The sequence below is a fragment of the Notamacropus eugenii genome, chromosome 2 (assembly GCF_028372415.1).
Source record: "Notamacropus eugenii isolate mMacEug1 chromosome 2, mMacEug1.pri_v2, whole genome shotgun sequence".
Lineage (NCBI taxonomy): Eukaryota > Metazoa > Chordata > Mammalia > Diprotodontia > Macropodidae > Notamacropus > Notamacropus eugenii.
Genome location: NC_092873.1, coordinates 526947110 through 526970435, shown reverse-complemented (window position 1 = coordinate 526970435; position 23326 = coordinate 526947110). Strand labels below are relative to the sequence as shown.

The 23326-nt window shown below is 44.4% G+C and overlaps 1 protein-coding gene across 3 annotated transcripts in view; it reads right to left on the bottom strand.

The window, feature by feature from the left end:
• The window catches only part of PDE4B (phosphodiesterase 4B), a 633414-nt gene that overhangs the window by 46271 nt on the left and 563817 nt on the right, over positions 1-23326 (bottom strand). For all 3 annotated transcript variants that reach the window (XM_072649760.1, XM_072649761.1, XM_072649762.1), the window contains one exon: positions 1907-2019. In XM_072649760.1, coding sequence (XP_072505861.1) covers positions 1907-2019 — 113 coding nt within the window. The remainder of the gene's footprint in view (positions 1-1906; positions 2020-23326) is intronic.

The window sequence follows — 23326 nt, the reverse complement described above, 5'->3', positions numbered from 1 at the left end:
CCATCTCTCAGTACTGGGACCGCATGGGCATCCTAGAGGTCTCTACAATGTATGCTGAGTTTATATGGGAATGCTTTCAGGGCCCCTCCAGATTACATTTCCAAAAGGCAGGAGGCTCTCTCAGGCCTGAGGAAGCCTTCACTTTTATCTTTGAACAGAAGAGTGGACACTGAAGGGCAGAAGGGGAAAGTAGGGTTAGGAGTGTGAGGACCTGGGTGCCACCCAAACTCTGTTATTTATTCACTGTACCACCTTGGGAGGGTCGTTTGAACCTCTCAGGCTCAGTTTTCTAATCTGCAAAATGGGGCATGATATGGGGGCAGAGGGGATTGCAACAAAAATCAAACATGTTAACAATGCAGCTGCAATATAAACTGTTCTATGGTATCACAAGCTTAAATTCTGCTTCTCTTTTCTCCTAAAAAAAAAGTTAGCGTCAATACATTTACAGGAATTTACTAATTCAAACTCTAAGAACCCCCCCCCCACCACGAGTTCTTAGAAACCCTTCTACCACAACATCCCCACAAGCCATTGAATCACTCCCACTTGAATACCTCCAGGCATGGGAAACTCACCACCTATCCAGACAGCTCATTCCATTATTGTAAACAAACCTCCAAAGGATACTCACAGCTCCCTCCCCCCCTTTCAGCAGACCCCCTACAAAGCAGGACCACTTGGGTGGTATCTCCGTCTAGGCTCAGCCTCTGTATGCAGGAACTGGAATCTCTCTGAAGGTAAACTAGAGGAGAGTGCCTCACACAAAGTAATAAAATGTCTGAGCAAGCCAGGAGTACCTTTGGCAGGTGCGGACTAGAACTCATCTAGTGCCCCTAGGAGATGTTGGATGGAAGTTCCCTGCAGGTGGGCCAGGGTGATGAATAACTGCATCCTGGGGACACAAAGGGGACCGCAAGCCTCCACCCCCTCCCGGTATGGAAGTTAGCCTTTCCCAGGAGAAAAGACAAACAGTGTTTGAAACTGGCTACATAAATTAGCACTGCGAGTCTGGGTGTTAATTAAACAAATGACAGAATGACCCCCTAATTAAAGCCCTACCAGGGAGAAGTTTTGTTGGGGGATTTAAAACACAAAAGTCCTTTGCTGACAGGAGACTTGAATTTCAAATTCTCCCACCTTTGTGATTAGGGCAATCTGGAAGTGACCCGCTTTTAGACAGAGAAATGTTTTCCTTTATTTTATGGAGTTGTAGTATTTGTTTTAAACCCACAAATTTTGGAAAACTCTCTACTGGGAAGCATCAGGCTTCCTTCCTCCAAGTTCTACGCCTCCCCTTCTAATGCCTCCAATGAAGTTCAGCAAACACTTAACTTACTAACTGCCTACTCACCAAGTCGGGGAGGTTCTGAGGCTAGAAGTTCAATTCATCTGGGAGGCGGAGGGACCTTACAGATCACTCAGTCCACCTTCCTCCTTTTATGGAGGACGAAACTGAGGCAGGGATGGGGGGTAGGAGGCTGGAAGGGACTGCACCAAAGTCACCCAAGAGAAGACAGACATAGCTGTGCCACCACATTTCTGTCAAACATTTCCATCCCCGTCTCAGTCTGCCTTGTATTTCTCTTAAGTCAAAGAGCTAAATAAAAAAGGAGATTTTAAAAAGTGTTTCCCTGGAAGCTTCTTTTTCAAAGCCAGCCCTGTTCTGCCCACCGTGAAGACGCTAAGGGTGCTTTCAGGGAAGGGACTGCGCCTCCGATCTCCAGCGTGTCCCTTTGCCTCGGGCTCCGGAGCCCGCACTCGGGACAGAACGCTCTGAACCAAGGCGCCCCAAGGCGCACCAAGAGCACCAAGACCGCCGGCACTCTGTTCTTCGTGTTCGCAAAGGGCCCCTCCAAGAGGCTGCGGAGCGGCGCGCTCTAGCCGGGACGTGCCGGCTGCTTACCTTGTTGGAGGCCATCTCGCTGACCGAGCGGTAAGTCTGGATGGTCTCCAGCTGGTCCAAACACCAGTCCAGTTCCTCCAGAGTCTCCATGGCTAACTTTTGGTAGGACTCGTCTGCAAACAAGCACACGGGCATGTAGTTAGGCGGCTGCAGACTGTCCATGGCCACCGGGCTGAGGCTGGGGCTGCTGGAGGGACCACAGCGCTCCTTCATCATGAGGCCAGGCACCTCTCTGGCGCTCTCCTGCCTGGGGAAGGACTAAAACCCCAGAGGGCTGCGCCTGGGATGCTCCTGGGCCAATACCGTCCTGGCGCCCGCCCCCTCGGCTTGGCCAAGAGGCAGGAGATGTCCCAGAGCTCACGGGCTAGGCACCACTGGGGGAGGAGAAGGGCAGGAAGGAGGCGGGCACTGCCAGCCTCATCTGCATAAGGCTGCCGCTGCCGCTGAGGCCAAGGGAGTCCTGGAGAGGCAGAGTCGCTGCCTCTCCGCCCCCTTCCTCCCCCCACCTTTCTCAGTGCCTTCCTGAGTCAGCAGCCCTGGGCGGTGTGATGTCACTTCGGAGAGGACCGGGAGCTGACAGAGAACTGAGCAGCCAAAGGGGAGGAGGGGTTGGGCCAAGAAGTAGGGAGACTCACGGCTTACTCGCTCCCTGTCATCCCCATTCTAGGAAGGAGAGCACGGTCTCAGGTTCCCAGTGCCCGCTTGACTTAGACTGAGGGAGCTAACCAAGAGAACCCAGGCTCAGGCTTTGGTAGGTGGGAGGGTGGGAAGCACCAGTGCCTGAAATTGGCCAGGAGTAAGTTTCAGACTTTGGGGAGTCCTGGCGCTCGCATCGTCCGTAACAAAGACAAAACTTCCATGTGCCCTTCTGCTGGGGACCAAGAGCTCAGGGAAATCGCGAACTGGATTCTCAGCCAGGGATCTGCAAAGGTCCCGGGGCTGCCTGCTCTCTGGGTTTTGCCTGACTCCTGGGCTTTTTGAACAGCTGTCTTTAAAAGGCCATCATCTCCTGAGCCGATGTCTCAATAGGCTTCAAAAGAACAAGGGGTCTTTTATTCAGGAAAAATGCTTTAGTGTGCAATTAAAAAAAAACAACAACCCTTGCAACTGTTAATATTTACAGTCTCCCCCCCCCCCCCTACAAAAACAAGTTTTATTGCTGCTTCTTTTTTTTTCTTGATCAGTTCTGGTAAAACTCACCATGCCTTGGGGAAGTTGAATTCTCCATTCAATCAACTAAGCAACAAGAATTTGTTAAGTACAAGCCCATCATGGTGCTAGGGTGAAAGGGTACAAAGACAAAATTCTAACAGTCCTTGCCCTCCTCTACTAGAGGAAGCAACACATATACATATAAGGACAGGTAAACCAAAACACAGGATGTAACCATGACAGCTGGCTACGTATGTAACACTCTGCTCCAGCAGTCCTTCACCTCTCTGCCTATTTGAACTCTTCTTTTTCTTGTTTGGTTATTAATTTTCTCTGCATCTGGTATCCTTTTAGCAATTTTACTCATCTGACTCTTGGCAGTCACTTATATTGTTTAATGCATTTAATTAATTAATAGTTTAATTAATCCTTTAGTTCAGCTTATTTCACTGTGCTAATATATACAAATACTCCCCCATCCCTTTTCCTCACTGACTTTCTCATAGGTGCCATTTCCATGCACAATAACATTGGTCTAGTCTGGATTCTAAGCACAGGAATCAGCAAATAGTAAACACTTAAATGCTTACTAATTGAAGATTTCTATACACTAGTTTACTCAATCATTTCCAAACAGTAAGCACCTAGTTTATTTGGGGGCAACTAAGTGTACACCTGAGTCAAGAAAACCTGAATTCAAATTTGACCTTAGACACTTACTAGAGGTGTGACCCTGGTGTAACCTCTATTTACCCCAGTTTCCTCATCTATAAAATGAGGATAACAGCAACAGCCTCTCAGAGTTGTCTTAAAGATCAGATGAGATAAAACTCGCAAGGTGCTTGGCCCATAGTAAGATCTATATAAATATTAGCTCTTATTATTATTTTCAGTTTTTTGCTACCACAGACTTGATTTACTGGCATGTACCAGAATTTTGTTTCCAGTTTTGCATCACTGATGCATATACCTAGATCATCCGATCAAAGTATGTAGACAATTTAGCCATTTTCTGGTAAAATTCCAATCACTGTCTAAAAGCATTGGTCCAATTCGAAGTCCCCTCCCCACTCCACCCTCCTCCAGTGTAGAATATTAATATCCCTTTCTTCCCACAGCCTCTCCAACAGTCCATCTGTCAACAAGCATTTATTAAGTACCTACTATATTCTAAACTGGGGATATAGAGAAAGGTAAAACCCAGTTACTGCTCTCCAAGAATTCTCAATCTAATGCTGGAGACAACATGCCAACGTCTACGTACAAACAAGAGAGAGACAGGATAACACTTGTCTGTTGCCCTTTGGGGACATCATGGCCAACGTGTAGAGCAGAAAGTCAAATCTCAGAGTTGTTTTAATGTGACTTTCTGGGAGCCTACATGACCTTGAAGGCATCTTCTAGTTCTAAATCTATGTCCTGCTATACTTCTATGAGTATTTGATTTCAAATTCCAGAATGGATGGATGCGTTCATTCTTTCAACACACACTTGCAAAGCACTGCAGAGTGTCACACTAGATTACAGAAGACCTGATCCTGGCCCTCTGAGAGGTTATGATCTAGCAGTTAATTCCAATTCAGTACAGAAAACTGGATGGGAGGGCCCATACTTTGAATCAAGAAGGCTTGAGCTCAAATTAGCTTCAGATACTCAATATGCAACCCTAAGCCTCAGTTTCTTTGGGGGGAGGGGGAATAAGAACACCTATCTCTCCCCCCCAAAGCTGAGAGGATCAAGTGAGATGATGAATGTAAAATGCTTTATACCTAAAAGTCCTATCTAAATAACAGCTTTTATAAGTAAATCAACAAATACAGGAGGCATCCTAATATAGGGAAAAGAAATACTCTAAATCAGAGGACCTGTGCTCAAATCCTAGCTCTTACTACCTGCATCACCAAGCTTGAACAAGTTACTTCTCTCTGGGTCTCAGTTTCCCCAACTGTAAAATGGTATGGTTGTTCTAAGTGACAAATGTTCTAGGAAATGATTCAACCAAGGCTTTGACAAGCTCAGTGGAAGCAAAGGGTCCTTCTATCCAGAAACTTCCAGGAAATCTTCATGGAGCAGGTCACTGAGGCAAGGCAGCAAATGTTTCCAGGAGGCAGTGTAGACTTCACAGGGTTCGTCATTAAGTCTGAATCTCTTCAGTGCCACTAACCACATATGGCATCTTGAGCAAGTCTCTTACTCTTTCTGGGCCAGTTTCCTCATTTGTAAAATGTGGAGGTAAGGGGATTGAGCAAGCTGATCTCTGAGGTCTACTGTGGCTCTGACGCCATATCCCAGGTAGAGGTAGAGGTGACTTCTTTCTAGGAAGTAACAAGGCCTGGGGAAGCTACATAGAGGAAAGGTAGAACCAGCTATTGTCCTGTCTGACTGGAGGGTGGGCTGCATGAAGGGGAATTCACCTTCTGTAAATGGCTCTCAAAATGCATATGCTAAAGTTAGTCTAATGAAAAGAGGGCAAATTATATGAATAGAAAAAATCGAGTGGAGGTGCTCTGAGGTACCTCTCTCCTCATTTGTATTTTATTTGTATTTATTTTATCATTAAAATGAGAGGGGCAGAGTAGCATATTAGAGGTCTGGATTCTTGTCCTACCTCTGACTTCTACTGGCTGTATGATCCTGGGCAAATCACTAAGCCCCTCTTGGCAATGGGATCATAGACTTAGAGCTGTGAGGGACCTTAGGCATAGTATAGTCCAATCTCTTCATTTTACAGGTCCATAAAGATAATGACTTAGCCAAGGTCATATGTCACAAGTAACAGATCTGGGTTTTGAATATAAGCTATTGGGTTATAGATTTAACACCGGGAGTTATCATAAAGGCCATTTAGTTCAACTAGCTCACTTTACACTTAAGGAAACTGAGACCCTGAGAGGCTAAGTACCTTACCTCAACTCTCACAGGCACTACATAGCACAGGGGATGAAAATATGCTTGGCCCCACAGGACTTGGAGTCCAAAAGCCTCCCATTTAAGCACCAGCTTTCCACTCCCCTTCATTCTCCCTCTCCCTTCCTCCCCCAAGAAAGGTAAAATGTAGATTCCTTACACACAACCATACCTGAGAGGAGAAAAGCTTGGAGAAAGTAAATGTGGCAACCATAATACAGATAACAATAAAATTGTAAAACATCCTAAAAACTGAAAGAGCAAATTTCAAGAAGAATGCTGTGTTCTGGTTGGGTTATTGAATGCACTTTTAAAATAAGGTGATACATTTTTAGAGCAGGAAGAGACCAAAGAGATCATTTCATCCGATTTTCTAACTGTGCACTTGAAGGTATGTGGAACCCAGAGAGGTTAGGGACTTGTCTAAGGTCACACAGCAAGGCTGTGGGAAGAGCCAGAATCAGAACGCAGCTTGCTCAGATTCCTGTTCCTTCTCCCCTAACAGCCTCAAGTCAAGAAGCATTTGTTAAGCACCTACTATGAGCCGGGCTGGAGTGTTGTGCTGGAGATCCTGTTAATAACCTAATGGGTGTGACATTCAAAGCTCTGGGACAGAAAAAAAAGGTCCATTTTTTGGTTGAATTGACAGGAATCCCTTGGCCACGGACACCAGTTTCAAAGAATAGTAGTTTTGTTTACCCCCGGAACAAAGCTAACCTTCAGTATAAACAGGAGTTAAAACTCGATTTCCTGTATGTCATACGTTGCAACCACCCAAACCACAGGCGGTAACTTCCTCAAGCTCTCTCCCAGGGCTCCAGGAGGCTCGGCGATGCTCAGCAGAGCGGAGCTGGACGCACCACAGACATGCACATACCTTCCTCTCTCCTTCCTTCTTGGCTCTCCAGGGCTGTCTCAGCTGGCTTTCTCCTGACTCTAGTCTTCCAGAAACCCCTGACTTCTGTCCGGGTCCTCCTGCAGCCCCCTCCCCACTTCTCCCAACCACGTGGGTCCCCGAGGAGCGAGGGTGAGGAAGGTGCAGCCTCCCGTGGCGTGCCCGTGTTTCACAACGTCTAGCACGACCACATGCCACACATCACCTTGAGCTCAGCTCAACTCTGGCCTCCACCAAATGGAGCGCACGTCAGTCCCCCCGGCTCTGAGCCCTTTTAATAAGCTGATATGCAAACCGAGTGTAAGGTGATCTATCATATTTCTCCTGGAGAGTCAGGTTTCTGCCTGACAAAGGCAACACTGTAATCATAGCGGCAGATGCACTTTTTCGAAAAGGAGGCTCGTTGTCTGTTACCACCCCAGGAACTGTCCCATTCCCAGCTCTGACCCAAAATAAGAAGCAGCAAGCCTTCCAGCTCCCTATGATGCCCATGAAAGGCCAGGGCATGGCACCTAGCAGCTTTCCTTCTTAGCTATTCCTGACCCACCCAATACTGGCAACAGCAGAAAATGACTTTTTCAGAATTTGGAAGCTCTGGTTCTTGTCTGCGCTGTAAAGTCTGGGCAGAGGAAGGAGTGATGGGTTTGGCTCTGGGTGGCCTAGGGCCCTTCCAGCTCCAAAGCCTAAGAAATGCCAATGAGAATCTGGAACTTAGGCTTTGGAGAGCTCTAGAACTGACAGGGACTCTAGAGGCTCAGTCTCCTGGCACTAACAATAAGGACATGGGAGCTCCACCTCCCAAGAATGCTAGACCTAGAAGAGAGCACAAGATCATGGCTGGAGAGTTGGACAAACACTTAGAGGTCATCTTCTCCATACTTCTATTTGGCAGAAGGAGAAGCTGAGGCCAAGAGGGGCAGGGTGACCCAAGTTCACACACTAGCAGTGACAAGCAGAGACAAAAATCAAACTTCTGTCTACCATCCATAGACCAAGAAGTCCAAACCCCTCATTCGATGGATGAGAAAAGTGTGATGCCCCCAAGAGAAAAGACTTGCCCAGAGACAGATAGGTGGTACAGACATAGTAAAGCTGGGGGCTGAGCCCATATTCAGACTTGCAGTCCAGTGTACTTGACTTTGTGGTACACAAGGAATGACAGATTCCCCGTAGCACAGCTTTTGTGTGCAGTAGCCTGAGCCCTCCCACAACTTGCCTTTCATGGTCTCTCAGAACTTAAACACTAGAAAAGATCTTGGAGATCATAATGGTTCAGCCCTCTCATTTATGGATAAGAAAACTTGGGGCTCAGAGGAGAAATGAGCAGCTCAAAGTCACATAGCTGGTCACTCAGGGATCAAGCTAAGAGGCAGTGGGGTACAATGCTAGGAGTTAACAATCTAGCTCTGCCACTTGCTAACTGTGACTTTGGGAAAACTACTTAGGTCCCCCCCTGCCCCCACTTCCCCCCCAGCTTTGGTGTCCTGGTCTGAAAAGAGAGGCATTGGACCAACTGGTCTGTGAGGTATCTTCTACCTCTGCAGTTAGGTTCCTATGACCTCTCTAGGGTTCCGTTTATCTGCTATGAAATAAAGGGATTAGATTATAAGGTCTATGAAGTCCCTTCCAGCTGTAGGATTATGATCCTTTCTGGGTCTGTTGCCTTCTCTGCAGAATAAGAGGGTTGGACTTCATGGTCTCTGAGCTTCCCCTCACCCCTAGGCCTAGGACTACAAAAGTACAGTCTGCTGACTGCTAAGTCAGTGCTCTAACCACAGCTACCTCCAGATCCCCATTCTCATCCTTGAGTCTCCTGCTCCTTCCCCAGACAATCTGACAAACTCATTCACACTAAGGTATTAATGGTGGCTGAATGGTATAGTCAGGCAATCAGTCAGCAAACATTTATGAAGTGCCTGCTATGTGCTGGGAGCTGTGTCAATGCTACAGTAAGAGGACCTGGGTTCTTATGCTGGATCTTCTATCTACCTCTGTCATCTTGTGTCAAATCCCTTTACTTTTCTCCACCTCAGTTTCCTTCTCTGTAAACTGAGGAGGTTGGATGGATTCCAGGGTCCTCTTCAGTTCCAAAATGGTGATATTTGATTTTTAACAGTGAGAAGGGGGACAGACAGAGCTTAGCCCAGAGGAGCAAAAGAGGGGAGAGGAGAGTGGGTAACCCTGAGGCTAAGGCGCTGAGGATGATTATCCCCCAGGACTAGGAAGCCAGGGAGGGGAGCAGATGTTCTACAGAATCACACTATTAACCTCTGTGTTAGCAAAGACTTCAATGGGCAACCCTGAATGGGATTCTCTATTTTGTCACTTCAGTGGTTCTCCCATTCCACCTCGATAACTTCACTAGCTCACTGTATGTCTCTGTGAAGTCTCTGATGTCTAGTCACCCCCCACTCCCACATTGTGTCAAATGGTGTTTGGGGGATCAAATAAGATCAAATCAGAGGCATATATTAAGCACCTACTGTGTGCCAAGCACTGTGTACTAGTGCTAAAAAGAAAGGCAAAGAGACCACTCTCTACCTTGAAGAAGCTCACGTTCTGGGGTTGGGAGAATTTGAGGGGTGAGGAAACAACACACAAATGATGGTGTACGAACAAGATGAATACTGGCTAAATGGAAATAACTGATAGAAGGCACTGACATTAAGGAGATAGGGAAAGATTTTGCAGAAGGTGAGATAATTCAAGGTGAGACTTGAGGGAGGCCAGGAACAAGTTAAGATAATGTGGCTGCACTTGGAGTCAGGAAGAACTGAATTCAAATTCTGCCTTTATCTCTGTGATCCTGGGCTAGTCATTCGATTCCCTCTTCCATATAGTAGGTATGAGAACACCTACCTCACTAGAGAGTTGTTGAGAAGATCAAATGGATAACAATTATAAAGGGCTTTGCAAACTTGAAAATACTGCGAAAGGCAAGGTGTGGTTGCTGCCATTCTAGCTACCGTTGTTATTAACCTCTAGGGAAGCGGAATCTGTCACCTCTAAGGCAGCCCCCTGCACCCTTGGACAGCTCCCCAGTGAGGAGGTCAGCCCTTTCTTGGCCCCTGCACTTTCCCCAAGAGGAACGGAGAAAGGACTGCTTCTCCCTTCTTGAGGTACTGGAGGTTGGTTGGCTATAGTATTCAAAGCAGGAAGAAAAGCTGGCTAAATAATTATAATTAATACAACAATAATACCTGGTATGCAGAGGGCTCTTTTCTCAAAAGAACTCAATGCACTAGTCATTATGGCTTACAACACAGGCAGGGCACAGCTATAATTATCTCCATTTGACTTGGGGCACCAGTTGAGCAGTAGAGGCTGAGATTTGACTCCAAGTTGTCTTTAGACTTTTCCCAAGAGCTGCATCCTGGTGGGTGAAAGCCAGTTTGCAACTTTTCCATGTTCTTTGCACAGATCCTAGTCATGTTGAAATGAGTTTTGCATTGTATTCTTGGGCAATTTTGAAATCAAAACTGTGTAAGTAATCCTTTATACCACAGTTGTCATTTCTTGGTTTCCCCTTTCTCTGATCCATCCAGTCTGCCAATGACTCAGCCCCTCCTCCCCATGACAAAAAACAAAAACAGAGAGAGGGGAGGATGTAAGATTTTGAGCTGAAAGAGAACTTGGATGTCATGAAATACAACTACTTCATTTTAGAGTGGAAGAAATCAAGACACAGAGACATGAAGAGACTTCCCCAAGGTAACACAACTAAGTAAATGATGGAGCCAGGATTTGAACCCAGGTCCTTTGACTCCATATCCTTTGCTACAGATCTGAGAAAAGTATGAAAAAGAGGGATGAGAGCAATTAGAAACATCCAGCACAATGAGTCAGTGGTCCTTGGTTATTAAAACACAGGCAGTGGTTCTCAAGCAGCATTCTAGAATCAGCCCTGGAAGGGACATCAAAGATGGTACATTGGTAAGAAAGGTGAACCAGTAAAGACACGATCAGGTTTTGTAAAGGTGCAGTGCACAGGTGAAAAATATGCATATTTCTGCATGAGTTACATCCTGTAATCGATGGAATACTATTGTACTGTAAGAAATGAACATCTAGATGATTTCAAAAGGACTGATATGAACTGATGCAGAGGGAAGATAGTGGAACGAGAGGAACAATTTATATTAGGACATCAATAGGACAGGAATGAATTAACATCGAGGGCTTTTTTAAACTCATGAAGAATAAAATGATCAGAATGAGATTTATAATTTATACAATGACAACAACGCTGGAAAGACAAACAACTTTGACAGACTTTAAGGAACTTTAATAAATGCAATGACCATACATGATTCCTGAGAACTAAAAGTGAAGCGATCTCTATTACAGAAGGGTGAGGGATCCATATGCATGCATGTATGCATGTGTGCACATGGACATGTCTATATGTTGTTATCTTTCCTTCTCAGAGGACCAATGACATCACGAGGGTGATGTCTTGACTTACGTGTGAATTGATATACATTTCAAGACAAATATGTATGTATGTAGTCATTGAGGAAATTTATTTTGCTTGACTTCATATTCGTTACAAGGAATTCTCTTTTTTATTCAAGGAGGTCAAAAGTGGGAGGAAGAGAAAATGTATTTCTGTAAATTTTTAAAAAAGAGAAGTTGGTGATACTATAGATGTCCAATGTTGCATGCACTTTTAGATGAGCTCACGGTATTATTAGTTTTACTTTGTTACAAGAGATCTTTCATGGAGTGGGATAATCTGTAGATGGTAATCTTAAAATAAAATAAACTGATTAAACTTTTTTCAAAAGTCAGTCCATAATTAGTTTTGAAGTGCCCGCTATTGTCCAGGCAGGATGCTGAGCACTGGGGGATATAAAGGGAAGCAAAAGCTCGTCCTTGCCTGGAGGAGCTCACAGTCTAATGAGGACGCAACAACATGCAGACAATCATGTAAAAACTATTTACAGGATGAATTGAAAATAAGGTGGCTTTAGAGACAGAGGTCCTTAATTTCAATCCTCTCTTCTGACACTTACTACATGTGTGACCTTAGGCAACAATTCCACAGTCTGGTCTCAGTTTTGTCATCTTTAAAATGTGGGGGTTCGACTCTATTGTCCTTTCCAACGATGACCCTATAATCTATTCCAGACCCCATTGTTTCCTAGCTGTGGAAACTGAGGTCAAGAAAGAGTGGAGTGATTTTGACCAAGGACACATGGGCAGTTGCAAGTCAGTGTGGAGTCAGGCAGTAGAATTAAGATCTTCTGACTTCAGTGTGGAGCCCCCTCCATAAGACACAATAGTTACAAGGCAGAAAATTGGGGCAAAATCCCCTTATCTCTGACCAGGATCATGGGATATGAGGCTTAGAGCAGAACTCCCAACCATGCAGCAGCACAGTGCTGCCCCCAGTGCAAACCAGTAGTCAGACTTTAAACCTCAAAGCAAGCCAGTAGTCAGTGCAGACCAGCATTGAGTCCCTGAGTTGTGGCACAACCCAGCAGCAGTGAGGCCCAAGTCCACAACAGCAAACAATAAGACCACAACAGTTAGTTAATAGCAAGACCCGCCCCCCCCCCCCCACTCCACTGCAAGCCAACAGCAAGTTCCCAAATCTCCCCCCATCCTAGCACAATGAGCTTGGGACACTGCCTTCTCTGGTCCAGGAGCAGGACTCAATTTATACAAAAAGTGAAAAGTCACAAAATAGGCAAAAAAAAAATGAGCAAAAACCAAAATATGAATCTGACTATAAAAAGTTACTATGATGACAGAGAGGATCAAGGCAGAAATTTAGGAGAGGACAACAATGTCAACCTGCCTACAAGTAAAGTCTCAGAGAAAAATGTGAGCTGGTCTCAGGCCCAAAGAGAACTCCAGGAAGAGTGCAGAAAGGATTTTAAAAAGCAAATAAGAGAGTTGGAAGAAAAATTGAAAAAAAAATAAGATTAATGGAAAAAAAACAGAGGCAAGAGCTTGGTAAAGGAAGCACAAATTTATGGAGAAAAGGTATAGAAAAAATTATCAAAGAAAACAACTCCACAAAAAGTAAAACTAGCCAAATGGAAAGAAAGGTACAAAAGCTTAGTGAAGGAAATAATTCCTTAAAAATTAGGATTAGGTAAGTGGAAGTTAACGCCTGCATTAGACATCAAGAAAATATCAAATCAAAAGAAGAAAAGAATAAGAAAATGTGAAATTTCTTATCAGAAAATCAACTGATCTGGAAAATAGAGGAGAGAAAATGTAAGAATTATTGGACTACCTGAAAGCCATGATAAAAAAACAAAAAGAGTCTAAGCATTACATTTCAAGAAATTGTCAAGGAAAACTGTCCTGATATTCTAGAACCAGAAGGTCAAAGAATCCACCAATATCATCTCCTGAAAGAGATCCCAAAATAAAAATGCATAGGAATGGTATAACCAAATTCTAGAACTCCTAGGCAAAGGAAAATATATTACATGCAACTAAAAAGGGGAAAAAAATCAGATACTGTGTAGCCACAGTAAGAATTACCCAGGATTTAGCAGCTTCTACATTAAAGGATCAAAGGGTTTGGAATATGCTATTCCAAAAACAAAGGAGCTAGAATTACAACCAAGAATCACTTATCCAGCAAAATTGAATACAATCCTTCAAAGGGAAAATGGATATTAAATAGAATAAAGTGGATTAATTAAATTAGAAATTAAGATAAAAGTGGATTTCAAAATGGATATATGAGCTAGACATAGAGAGAAATATTACAAGAAAATTAGAAGAACATGGAATATATATTATTTATCAGACTTATTGACAGGCAAACAATTTAGGAAGAACCAAGAGCTAGAGAGCAAAGTTAGGTGTAAAATGGAAAATTTCGATTACATGGAGTTAAAAACTTTTGTATAAATAAAACAAATACATTCAAGGTCAGAAGGAAGCAGAAAATTGGGGGGAAAATTTTATAAACTGTTGATCAGATAAAGACCTTATATCTAAAATATATAAAGAACTTTGTCAAATCTATAAGCATATAAATCATTCCCCAACTGATAAATGGTCAAAAGATATAAACAGTCAGTTTTCCAATGAAGAAATCAAAACATTTATAGTCATATAAAAATGCTCTAAATCATTATTCGTTAGAGAAATGCAGGTTAAAACAACCTTGAGATATCATTTCACATTCACCAGATTGCCTAAAATGATAGAAGGGGAAAGTGACAAATGCTGGAGAGGGTGTGGAAAAATTGGGACGCTAATTCATTATTGGCAGAATTGTGAGCTGATCCAACCATTCTGGAGAACAATTTGGAATTATACCCAAAGAGTTATTAAACTGCCTATGTCCTTTGACTCAGCTATACCATTACCATTTCCAAAGATGATTCGGGAAAAAGGAAGAGGAATTATATGTTCTAAAATGTTAATAGTAACCCTCTTTGTGTTGGGGATGGACACCTATCAATTGGGGAATGGATGAATAAGTTGTGGTATATAATTGTGATGGAATACTACTGTGCTCTAAGAAATGATGAGTAGAGTGATTTCCAAAAGCATGGAGAGACATTCCTGACATAATGAAGAGTCAAATGAGCAAAACCAAGAGAACACTGTATACAGTAACAACAACATTGTTGAAAGAATGACTTTGAGAGAGTAACTTCTTTTGTTTATTATAGATACCCAAATTAACTATAAAGGACATATGAAGAAAGATGCTATCTGCATCCAAAGAAAGAACCGATAAATAGATGTAGGTATAGGAAAATTCTACACACACATATGTGTACATACACACACACACACACACACAAACACACACCTATTTGCGTCAAATGGTGGCCATGTCAAGGGTGGGGGGGAGGGAAGAAAAAAAGGAAAACAGAAATTTACAGGATAATTTTGTTGTATATTTGAAAGTAACAGCAAGTTATGCATGGTAAATTTGTACTGTCATGTACAATCATCTTTTTCATTGTACTATGTTGTGAAAAAGCTCGTTTTAGTCAATAAAATAAAACAAAATCAATAAAGCAAAAACACGGACTTCACAGGCCAGCTGGTCCGAATTCCACGTTTTATACAAAGGGAAAACGAGGGCTATAGAAATGAGGTGATTTGCTCAAGATCCTACAGGTTGTACAGAACAGAGCCAGGATTCAAACCCAGTTCCTCCAAAACCAAATTGAATGTTCCTTCCATTGGACCTTATGATGATGACAGACTTAGAGCCAGAAAGGACCTTCAGTGTCATCTAATCCAATCTCTTCCCTTTACAGGTAAGGAACCCGAGGCCCCAGAGACTTAGCCAAGTTTACCCAGGTAATACGTCAAGGAGTCATAGGTCTAGAGCTGGTGGGGACCTCAGGTCATCTAGTGTGACATCCCTCAATTTAGAAAAGAGGAAAACAAGGCAACTTGCTCCAGATCCCACAGGTAATTATGCTCTGCTCTATCATAGTCCTTTAAGAGAGCAGACAGATCAATCTTGACCCATCATCATTACATGCAAAATACATGCTCAAGACACAGTTACCAATGGCTGGAATTGTGTCTCCATAGCTGAATGAAAAAGAATAGATCTCATATTTCTAGATAAGACTGACTAGCAGTGCTTTCTCTACAAGGGTATTATAAGACTGATTGTTGGAGTAGATATCACCAGTCTAGTTTTGTAGATAAGGGAACTGAGACTTGATGGGTTAAGTGATTTGCCCCGGTCTCTCAGCTGGTAGATGTCAGGTTTGGGACTCCTACTCAGATCTTCTGACTACAAGATTCTTTCCATGACTCAATGCTGCTGCTCCTTGCTTTATTATCCCCATTTTATAGATGAGGAAAATGAGCCTCAGATGCGGTCAGTGACCATCCTAGAGCCACAGAGCTAGTTACTCCCAGAGGCAGGTCTTGATCCTCTTCCCACCATGTCTTTTCCAATGGGTCCCAGGGTTGAAATGGCTCTGGCACTCAGGTATCCTCTGAGTCAAGTAGGAAAACTGAGGCCCAGAGATTGTCCAAGAAACTTGACCAGAAAATGTCTCTTCAGTGGAGCAAGACAGAAATAAATAGGATGACTGATTGTGCAGTTAGACGGCTGATCCTTAAATAGCCAGACTCAGAGAGTCCAGTCCCACATTGTTTTGAAAAGAGGTCTCTCCTGGAGCTCTCCAGGGATCTGTTCTTGGCCAGGGAGGCTCAACGTTTTTACCATTGATATGGATTCCCAGAAGTTAGAGGAAAAGTGTGGTACACTAGGAAGAGCATGGATTTTGAGACAGGGGACTCAAAAGAGACTAATTTCTCTCACTTCCTACTAGTACAATATCAGGCAAGTCACTTCAAATCCCCAGGCCTCATTTTCCTCATCTGTAAAATGAATGGTTTGGAGTAAATGACTCCTAGAGTTTCTTGCATCTCAAAATCTAGGATTGTCTAGTCTTTTAGGTAGGGGCACACCTATAATTCCATGCGCCATTTTAAGTAAGCACCTTATTTCCTTTGTCATTACCTGTAAAATAGACCTACCTAGAATAAATCATACGAAACTTGGGGGAATTTATTTCAGATACTCAGTTTTTCCATGAGCAAACATGTTTTAAACCCTCTGGCCTTTGGGGCAGAACTCGATATAATCTTCTCACTCCTCAGCTGCAAATGGCAAGAATTACCACTGGGTTGGTTCACAGAGGAAGAATTTTAATGCCTTTGAGGGAAATCATAGCAGAAAGTAGGTCACTTGGTACCTCTGTTATACAGAACTTTTCTCAGGGACTGCAGATAATGCAACTAAAAATCTACCCAATTTTCCCTTGCATTCCCCATTGCTGTGACCTGAAGAGGTGGTGTAGGGCTGAGTGAAATCACTCAGTACGTGAACTGTTCCACCCTAGGGTTGAGACCCTCTCCTCTTGGGTTTCCCCAACTCCCTGCCATGCTCTCTCCTGTTTGGGGCCCTCTCTCTGATGGCGTCTCATTAGCTAGAGATGGAGTGTCATGGACCAAGCATCTCCAGGAGGTCAGTGTCCCTGGATCACTATCATGGGTAGGTATTGAAGGGAGAGATGATGTCTTGGACTATGAGGAGGACTTCATGGAGGAGGCAGTGACTGAGGGAGGCCTTGGAGGAGAACGATCACTGATTCAGCAGTGATTTCCTCTGACTCAGCTATGGGCCAGACACAGACAAGGAAATAAATGAAACAAGCCCATGTCTTCAAGATGAGTCTTCAAGATGTTTACACTCTATTGGGAAAAACAATATGTACATCAACAAATTATATGCAAATACATGCAAAAGAAACCCTGGGTGCTCTTAGGAGGGAAGACATGGAGTTGCAGGAGGAGAAAAGGCTTCATCTAGAGGGTGGCAACTAAGTGGTTTTGACAAAAGTCAGGAATTCCAGCAGGTTGTTTATAGTTCAACAGGCAGAGATGAAAAACCCAATACTTCAGACTTATGAGAACTTTATGAGTGAAGACATGGACGTGGGACAGAAGAGGTCATGTTAGGAGAGAGGAGAATGTTTTGGGTTGTTTGAAATGTAACACTAGGGAAGAATGTAAGGGTAGAAAGAGGAAGCCGAGGCAAAGTCATGAAGGGTCTTGTCTGACCTGAGTCTGGGCATCCTTCAGGAGGAAAGGCCCCTCAGAAGTAGGAGGACCTGGCTTTGAATTCTAGCTCTGCCACTGTGACCTTGAGCAAATCATCAGCTCATAGAAGGAGCTCTGAGGACCTTTCCAGCTCTGAAGTCATGATCCCAAGATGCAGGGGACCAGTCAAGTCTAGTCAAGCCATGATGGCTTCAGGATGCAGGATGATTCCCAAGGCATGATTGACAGAATGGGTGAATGGGAGGGAGATGGAGTTGGGCTGACTGGTTGGGAGGCCAATACACCCATTCAGTTTGATAAACATTTGTTAAGGGGCTATTCAGGTTCTGTGCTAAGTGATGGGGTTACATAAAGAAACAAAACCCAAAGATCCTAATAGCTAGCCATCTAGGCCTCAAGTCACACAGTCAACAGAGCACTGGGCCTGGGGTCAGAAGAATTCAGTTCAAATCTGTCCTTACCTACTAGCTGAGTGACCTTGGAAAAGTCAGTTTCCTCATTTGTAAAATGGGAATGGCAGTGGCACAATAGCTACATTCCAGGGTTGTGATGAGGGTCAAACAACACAGTAATAGTAAAGCACTTAGTATGGCGCCTGGAACATAGTAGAGTTTTGATAAATGCCTGTTACCCTCCCTTCTCCTTTGCTCGGGAAGGGCAGGAATGCCCAGGATAAAAGCTTTTTGATGGCTTGTCTGATTGACAAATGCTTGGTAGAGGACTCTATGGTTTATCACCAGCTCTGCCTTCTTCAAGATGACACGCTACCTCCTCAGAGTCATCTGGGCCAAAAGCTGGACCAAAAGAGAGAAAACCCAAGATCCTCCAACTTGCCTTCATGTCTTTCGAGCTGGAAGGAGCCCCAGAGGTCATTTAATGGACGAGGGAGCTGAGGCCCAGAGAAGGGATGCCACCTACTCAAAGTCACAGAGGCAGCCCAAGTCAAAGCGTCACTTGACCTGAGAGCCCAGCACTCTAGCCTCAGTCCTCCTGGTCTCACCTGCTGTTCTTGGCCTTTCCATGGGATTCATTCATTTCTTGGTGGCTTTCTGAGTCTTCATTGGTAGCCTTGGTTCTTTTCACAGGAGCAAAGATTTAAAACTGGCAGGTAACTGAGAAGTCATCTGGAATGATTCCTTCATTGTACTGAGGAGAAAATGAGTCCAAAGAGTTTGGGTGACTTGTCCAAGGTCATGAAGGCAAAGGGACAGAGGAAGAATCCAAACCCAGGTCTCAGAACTCATCATTCTGAATTCTTTACACTGCCCCTTCAAAATAAAAGCCAGCTCTCAGAAATGAGATGCAGATCCAGACTTCCAGGGAAGGACAGGGTTTCCCTAGAGTTGCCCATTATTCTTTCAGTCAGACTGTATCAGTCATACCGAGGCCACACATTTTCTGTCTGTCCAGTCTTTTCAAAGATAAAACAGCTGTTCCCTGTCCAAGCCTAATTCAGGAGGAAGCCTGAACCTGGTGCCTTTGAGTGGTGAATGGATCTGAGGCTGGAGGTGATGATGGTGGGAAAAGGGGATATTTAAAGTCAGTCATCTGGGGCATTGGAAAGAAGTGTGGGATCCCTATGATTCATTAAGAAAACTTCCATCTGAATGGAGACACAGGGAAGAAGGCAGAGTGAGAGGAGGAAGGTGCTAAATGTCATGTCAGTTCTATTTCTTGAGGGTAGGCAACCAGGTGCTCTCTGGGACAAAATGGGAACCAGCAACTAGCAAAAGGAAACAGCTGATTTGACCAGCATACACATGGTGCCACAGGTCTTCGATGCAAGGACAGATTTCTTGGGTGAGCACGAGAAATGAAACCAAGAGGGCCCAGCTCTAGGATTCTTCTGTTCTGCCTTCTCGGCCCCAATTTGTGGGCACAGTGCAGTGAGGCCAAGACTTGAGGAAGTAACAGAGTCCTGATATGTGGGATCATAGATGTTTAGCTAGAAGGCCATGGAATCCAACCCCCTCATTTTACAGATAGAGAAACTGAGGCCCAGGGAGATGAAATGATTTGCCCAAAGTCACAAATGGAAAAGCATGGGAGGAAGGAGGAAACCTCAGTCCTCTGATGCCAGGCTCAATCCCACTTATTCCTGTGCAGTAATATTTGATTCCATTGAACATTTATTGAGTCATGCTGGTCAAAGACAGGGAAATCCACCAGGTAGTCTGTGTCCTCCTCTGTGCCCTCCTGATCTCGAAAGATGTGAAAGCTGCCCTCCCCCACCTCCCAGCACATTGGATAGGCCTCTCCAGGGGCTCTCTGTGAGTGAGGGGATGATGGAGACACAAGTCACAAAGAATGGTTAGGCATGGAAAGGATGTATATGTGGCTATATCAGGAGGAGATGCAAAGACACTCCCACAGCAGACCCCACCTTCCAGAGATTTACATTCTCTTGGAGTGGACCATGTTTTTCACATTGAAAGTGATAAACCAAACACATTATAATCTGAGGTGGGCAACTAACCAGTAAAAGCTCAGAGATGTATGGTGATAGGCATGTCACTTAACCCTCAGTGCCTCAGTTTCCCCATCTGTAAAAATGAAAATACAAATCCTCCCATCTGTCAGGGTTCTTGTGGGAGCTTTGTTGTTCTAGGGAAGAAGACAGCCTCACTCTCACTCCTTTCTGCTCTTTACCCGTGGAGTCAAGCTGCAATCACTTCCACTCTTTCCCCCTATTCCAGCCCACTTCTTCTAGCAGAATAATGTGGTGTCTGTTCCAATGTGATTAAGGATTTCAGTGTTCAGTTTAAACTAATATTTACCAGGGGAGCCCTGCCAACATAAATGTGCAGACTAGGGAGAAAATATTGGCTTAGATCAACCCCCTAGCCTCCCCCTCCCACCACCCCCAGTACAACTGCCCAGGCACACACTGAGGATGTTGTGTGTGCATCCCTGCCAGCTCCAGGACATTCCCTGGTCATTTGACTGGAAGCTGCTGCAAGGCTTTAATGGCCGCAAATCTGGATCAGAAGCTTTAATAGGTTCTCTGTTTTTAGATCGCTAACCTTCCATTCCCCTCTAGATTCCCAAGGGGAATGAAATGCAGTTTAGAATGAGAGTATCGCCACCACCATCATCATCATTATCATTAAATGTCTGAGAACATCTGGATATGCATCATGTTCAGTACAGGGAAGGCAGAAGACTGGGGTTCAGATATTGCTTCTGTCTAAAAGCACATGGTAACCTTGGTCAAATTCCTTAATCTCTCTGGGCCTCAGTTTTTCCATGAATTAAAGGGGAATGGGTAGGTCATGACCTAACTGGCTTTTGAGGTCCCTCCCAGCTTAGGATCCTATGGCTCATCCTCCAGAAATTCTGACGCTGAGGCTGCTGTAGTTCAGGTGAGGGGCTCCAGTGAGAGATTTCAAAGGGTTGTACTCAGGATTAGAAGTGATTTCTTCCCACAAATCCAGTGTGACAAACTGAGAGGACCTTGAAAGGGGTGTGGCAGGTGTGGCAAAGACTGAGTTGAGAGTAGGTGGGGTGCAAGGAAGGAGGGACAGTGACTTGCAATGCTGGGGCTGGGGGACTGAGGCTCCTACTGGAATGGCCAGTTGGTCATTATCTCCCATTTGTCCTTGTCTAGGACCATCCTTTCATTTCCTGAACCTGAGCCAGCAGGGATTCAATAAGTCAAAAAATCAAGGGGGAAAAAGATCAGCTGACAGTCCCAAGAGTAGATCTGAAGCTCTAAGTTTCAGCTAAAGAGTCCAGCGTTCAGATCCCAGCCAGGAACAAAGCTTATAGTCAGAGAGATCAAACAAGCAAGCAAATAAAGCAAACACCTCCTTTTATTTCATGGGGCTTCTAAATTCCAAGGACCTGCTGGGGTGGTAGGAGCCAAGAACTGAAAAGCAGTGGAAAGGATGACTACAGAGGGATGGTGCTGGGGAGCAGGTCAGGTCAGATGGAGCGTGGGGATCCAGGCTGTGCCAGGAAGGCTGAAACCCACAACTGGGTTGGACTGGGCTTTAATTTTGGAGAGGACAGAGGGGAATTGCCATAGTCCGTTATCCAAAGGACACTTCCAGAGTTCTGAGCTTTAGGGTCTCATGGACTCCCAGAAACCAAAGGTACCCAGGTGAAAGGCATAAACTAGACAACCTAGTCAGGGAGAGTCATGAAGTAGAAGCCATGGACATTTACCCAACAAGGGGGGATAAGTTGCATTATGGCCATTCTTCTCTAATTGGGATGGAAAGAAGGAAGGAAAGAAGGAAGGAGGGAAGGAGGGAAGGGAGGAAGGGAGCAAGGGAGGCAGGAAGGAAGGAAGGAAGGAGGGAGGGAGGGAGGCAGGAAGGAAGGAAAGAGGGAAGGAAGGAAGGAGGGAGGGAGGGAGGCAGGAAGGAAAATTCACAATCTTGTAGAGAGATTAACCCTACAGGGATAAAACAATTATAAAACATCTTCAAACGTGGTGAAAGGACAACCATAATGGTTTTGGACTCTGAGGACTTGTGTTCCAAGCCTGTCCTCACATTCACCAGCTCAGGGACCTTGGGTACATCTCCAGCGCATCCCTGCTCTGGGCTTTAGTTTCCTCCCCTCTTGGTGTTGCTGCCTGTGAGGATGTGAACTAATCCCTTCACTTCTCTTGTTCCTCATCTAGAAAATGATGCAGTTCAACCAAGTAATTCCTAAAATCCTTCCTGCCTCTAAATCCTATGATTCTATGAAAGTATGGCAGGAAGTCAGAAGAAAGAAGGATCACTTTAAGGGGTGCTGTACAGAGAAGGGGGTACCTCACTTGGTTCTTGAAGGGTAAGTAGGATTTGGGAATGGGAGAGATGGGAACAGATAGCAGACCAGGTTGGGGGAACTGAATGAACCACAGTATGAGGAACACAGAGTCAGAGCAATTGGATTTAAATCCTGTCTCAGCTCAGTTATTACATCTCCAGCCTTGGACAAGTCACTGCTTGTGATGTTCTAGTGGAGGTTCCTTTTGGGGTTGGGTTGGACTCAATAGCGGCGGAGGTCCCTTCCAGTTCTCAAATTCTACAATTCTGTCCCAATCTCCCAAAGAAGACAGAACCAGGAACAATGAGTGGGGATTTCAGACACAAATCTAAGTTGGATGCCAGGGAGTTTCCTAATAATTAAAGCTATTCCAAGTTGGAACAGGATTCTTTGAAAGGTGATAGCCTTTCTTTCATTGAAAGTTTGTCTTGTATTTGACAGAAGGAATACTGTTTCAGGTGTAGGTTGGACTAGACCTCCAACATGATACCAGGATCAAAGAATCAGAGCTAGAAGACTCTTTAAAGCCTGGCCTTCATGTCTAAGCTTCTCTTTTTATAGTTAAGACCCAGAGAGACTGTGATTTCCCAAGGTCACACAACTAATTAGTATCTGAGGAAGGATTTGTACTTAAGTCTTCCTGACTCCAAGGCCTGTGCCCTGTCCTAGGCTAAGCTGCCTCTTCGGTATGATAAGGTCCCTTCTCAATTCTGGGAAGCTGGACAGAAACATCTAAATGATGCAATGGATAGAGTGCCAGGCCTGGAATTCAGGAAGACCTGATTTCAAACGTGGCCTTACTAATTGGGTGACCCTGGAAAAATCACTCAACCTTTGTCTTCCTCAGTTTTCTCAACTCAAATGGGAATAACAGTATGACCTCCTTCCTAGGGCGGTTGTGAAGTGTTTAGCCCAGGGTCCACCCATCCCCCCATTCTCAAATTCTTTTTCTTGGGCATCTCACCTTCCTGGGACTCAGTTTCCTGATCTGTAAAATGAAGGAATTGAATCTACATTTCTTCCAGGACTAGAGTCTAAGTTGTTAATTATTTTTAAATGAGTATGACATATACGGAGGCCAGTTAGGAGACAGGCCTGACTAGAACAGAGTGTAACGAATGGGG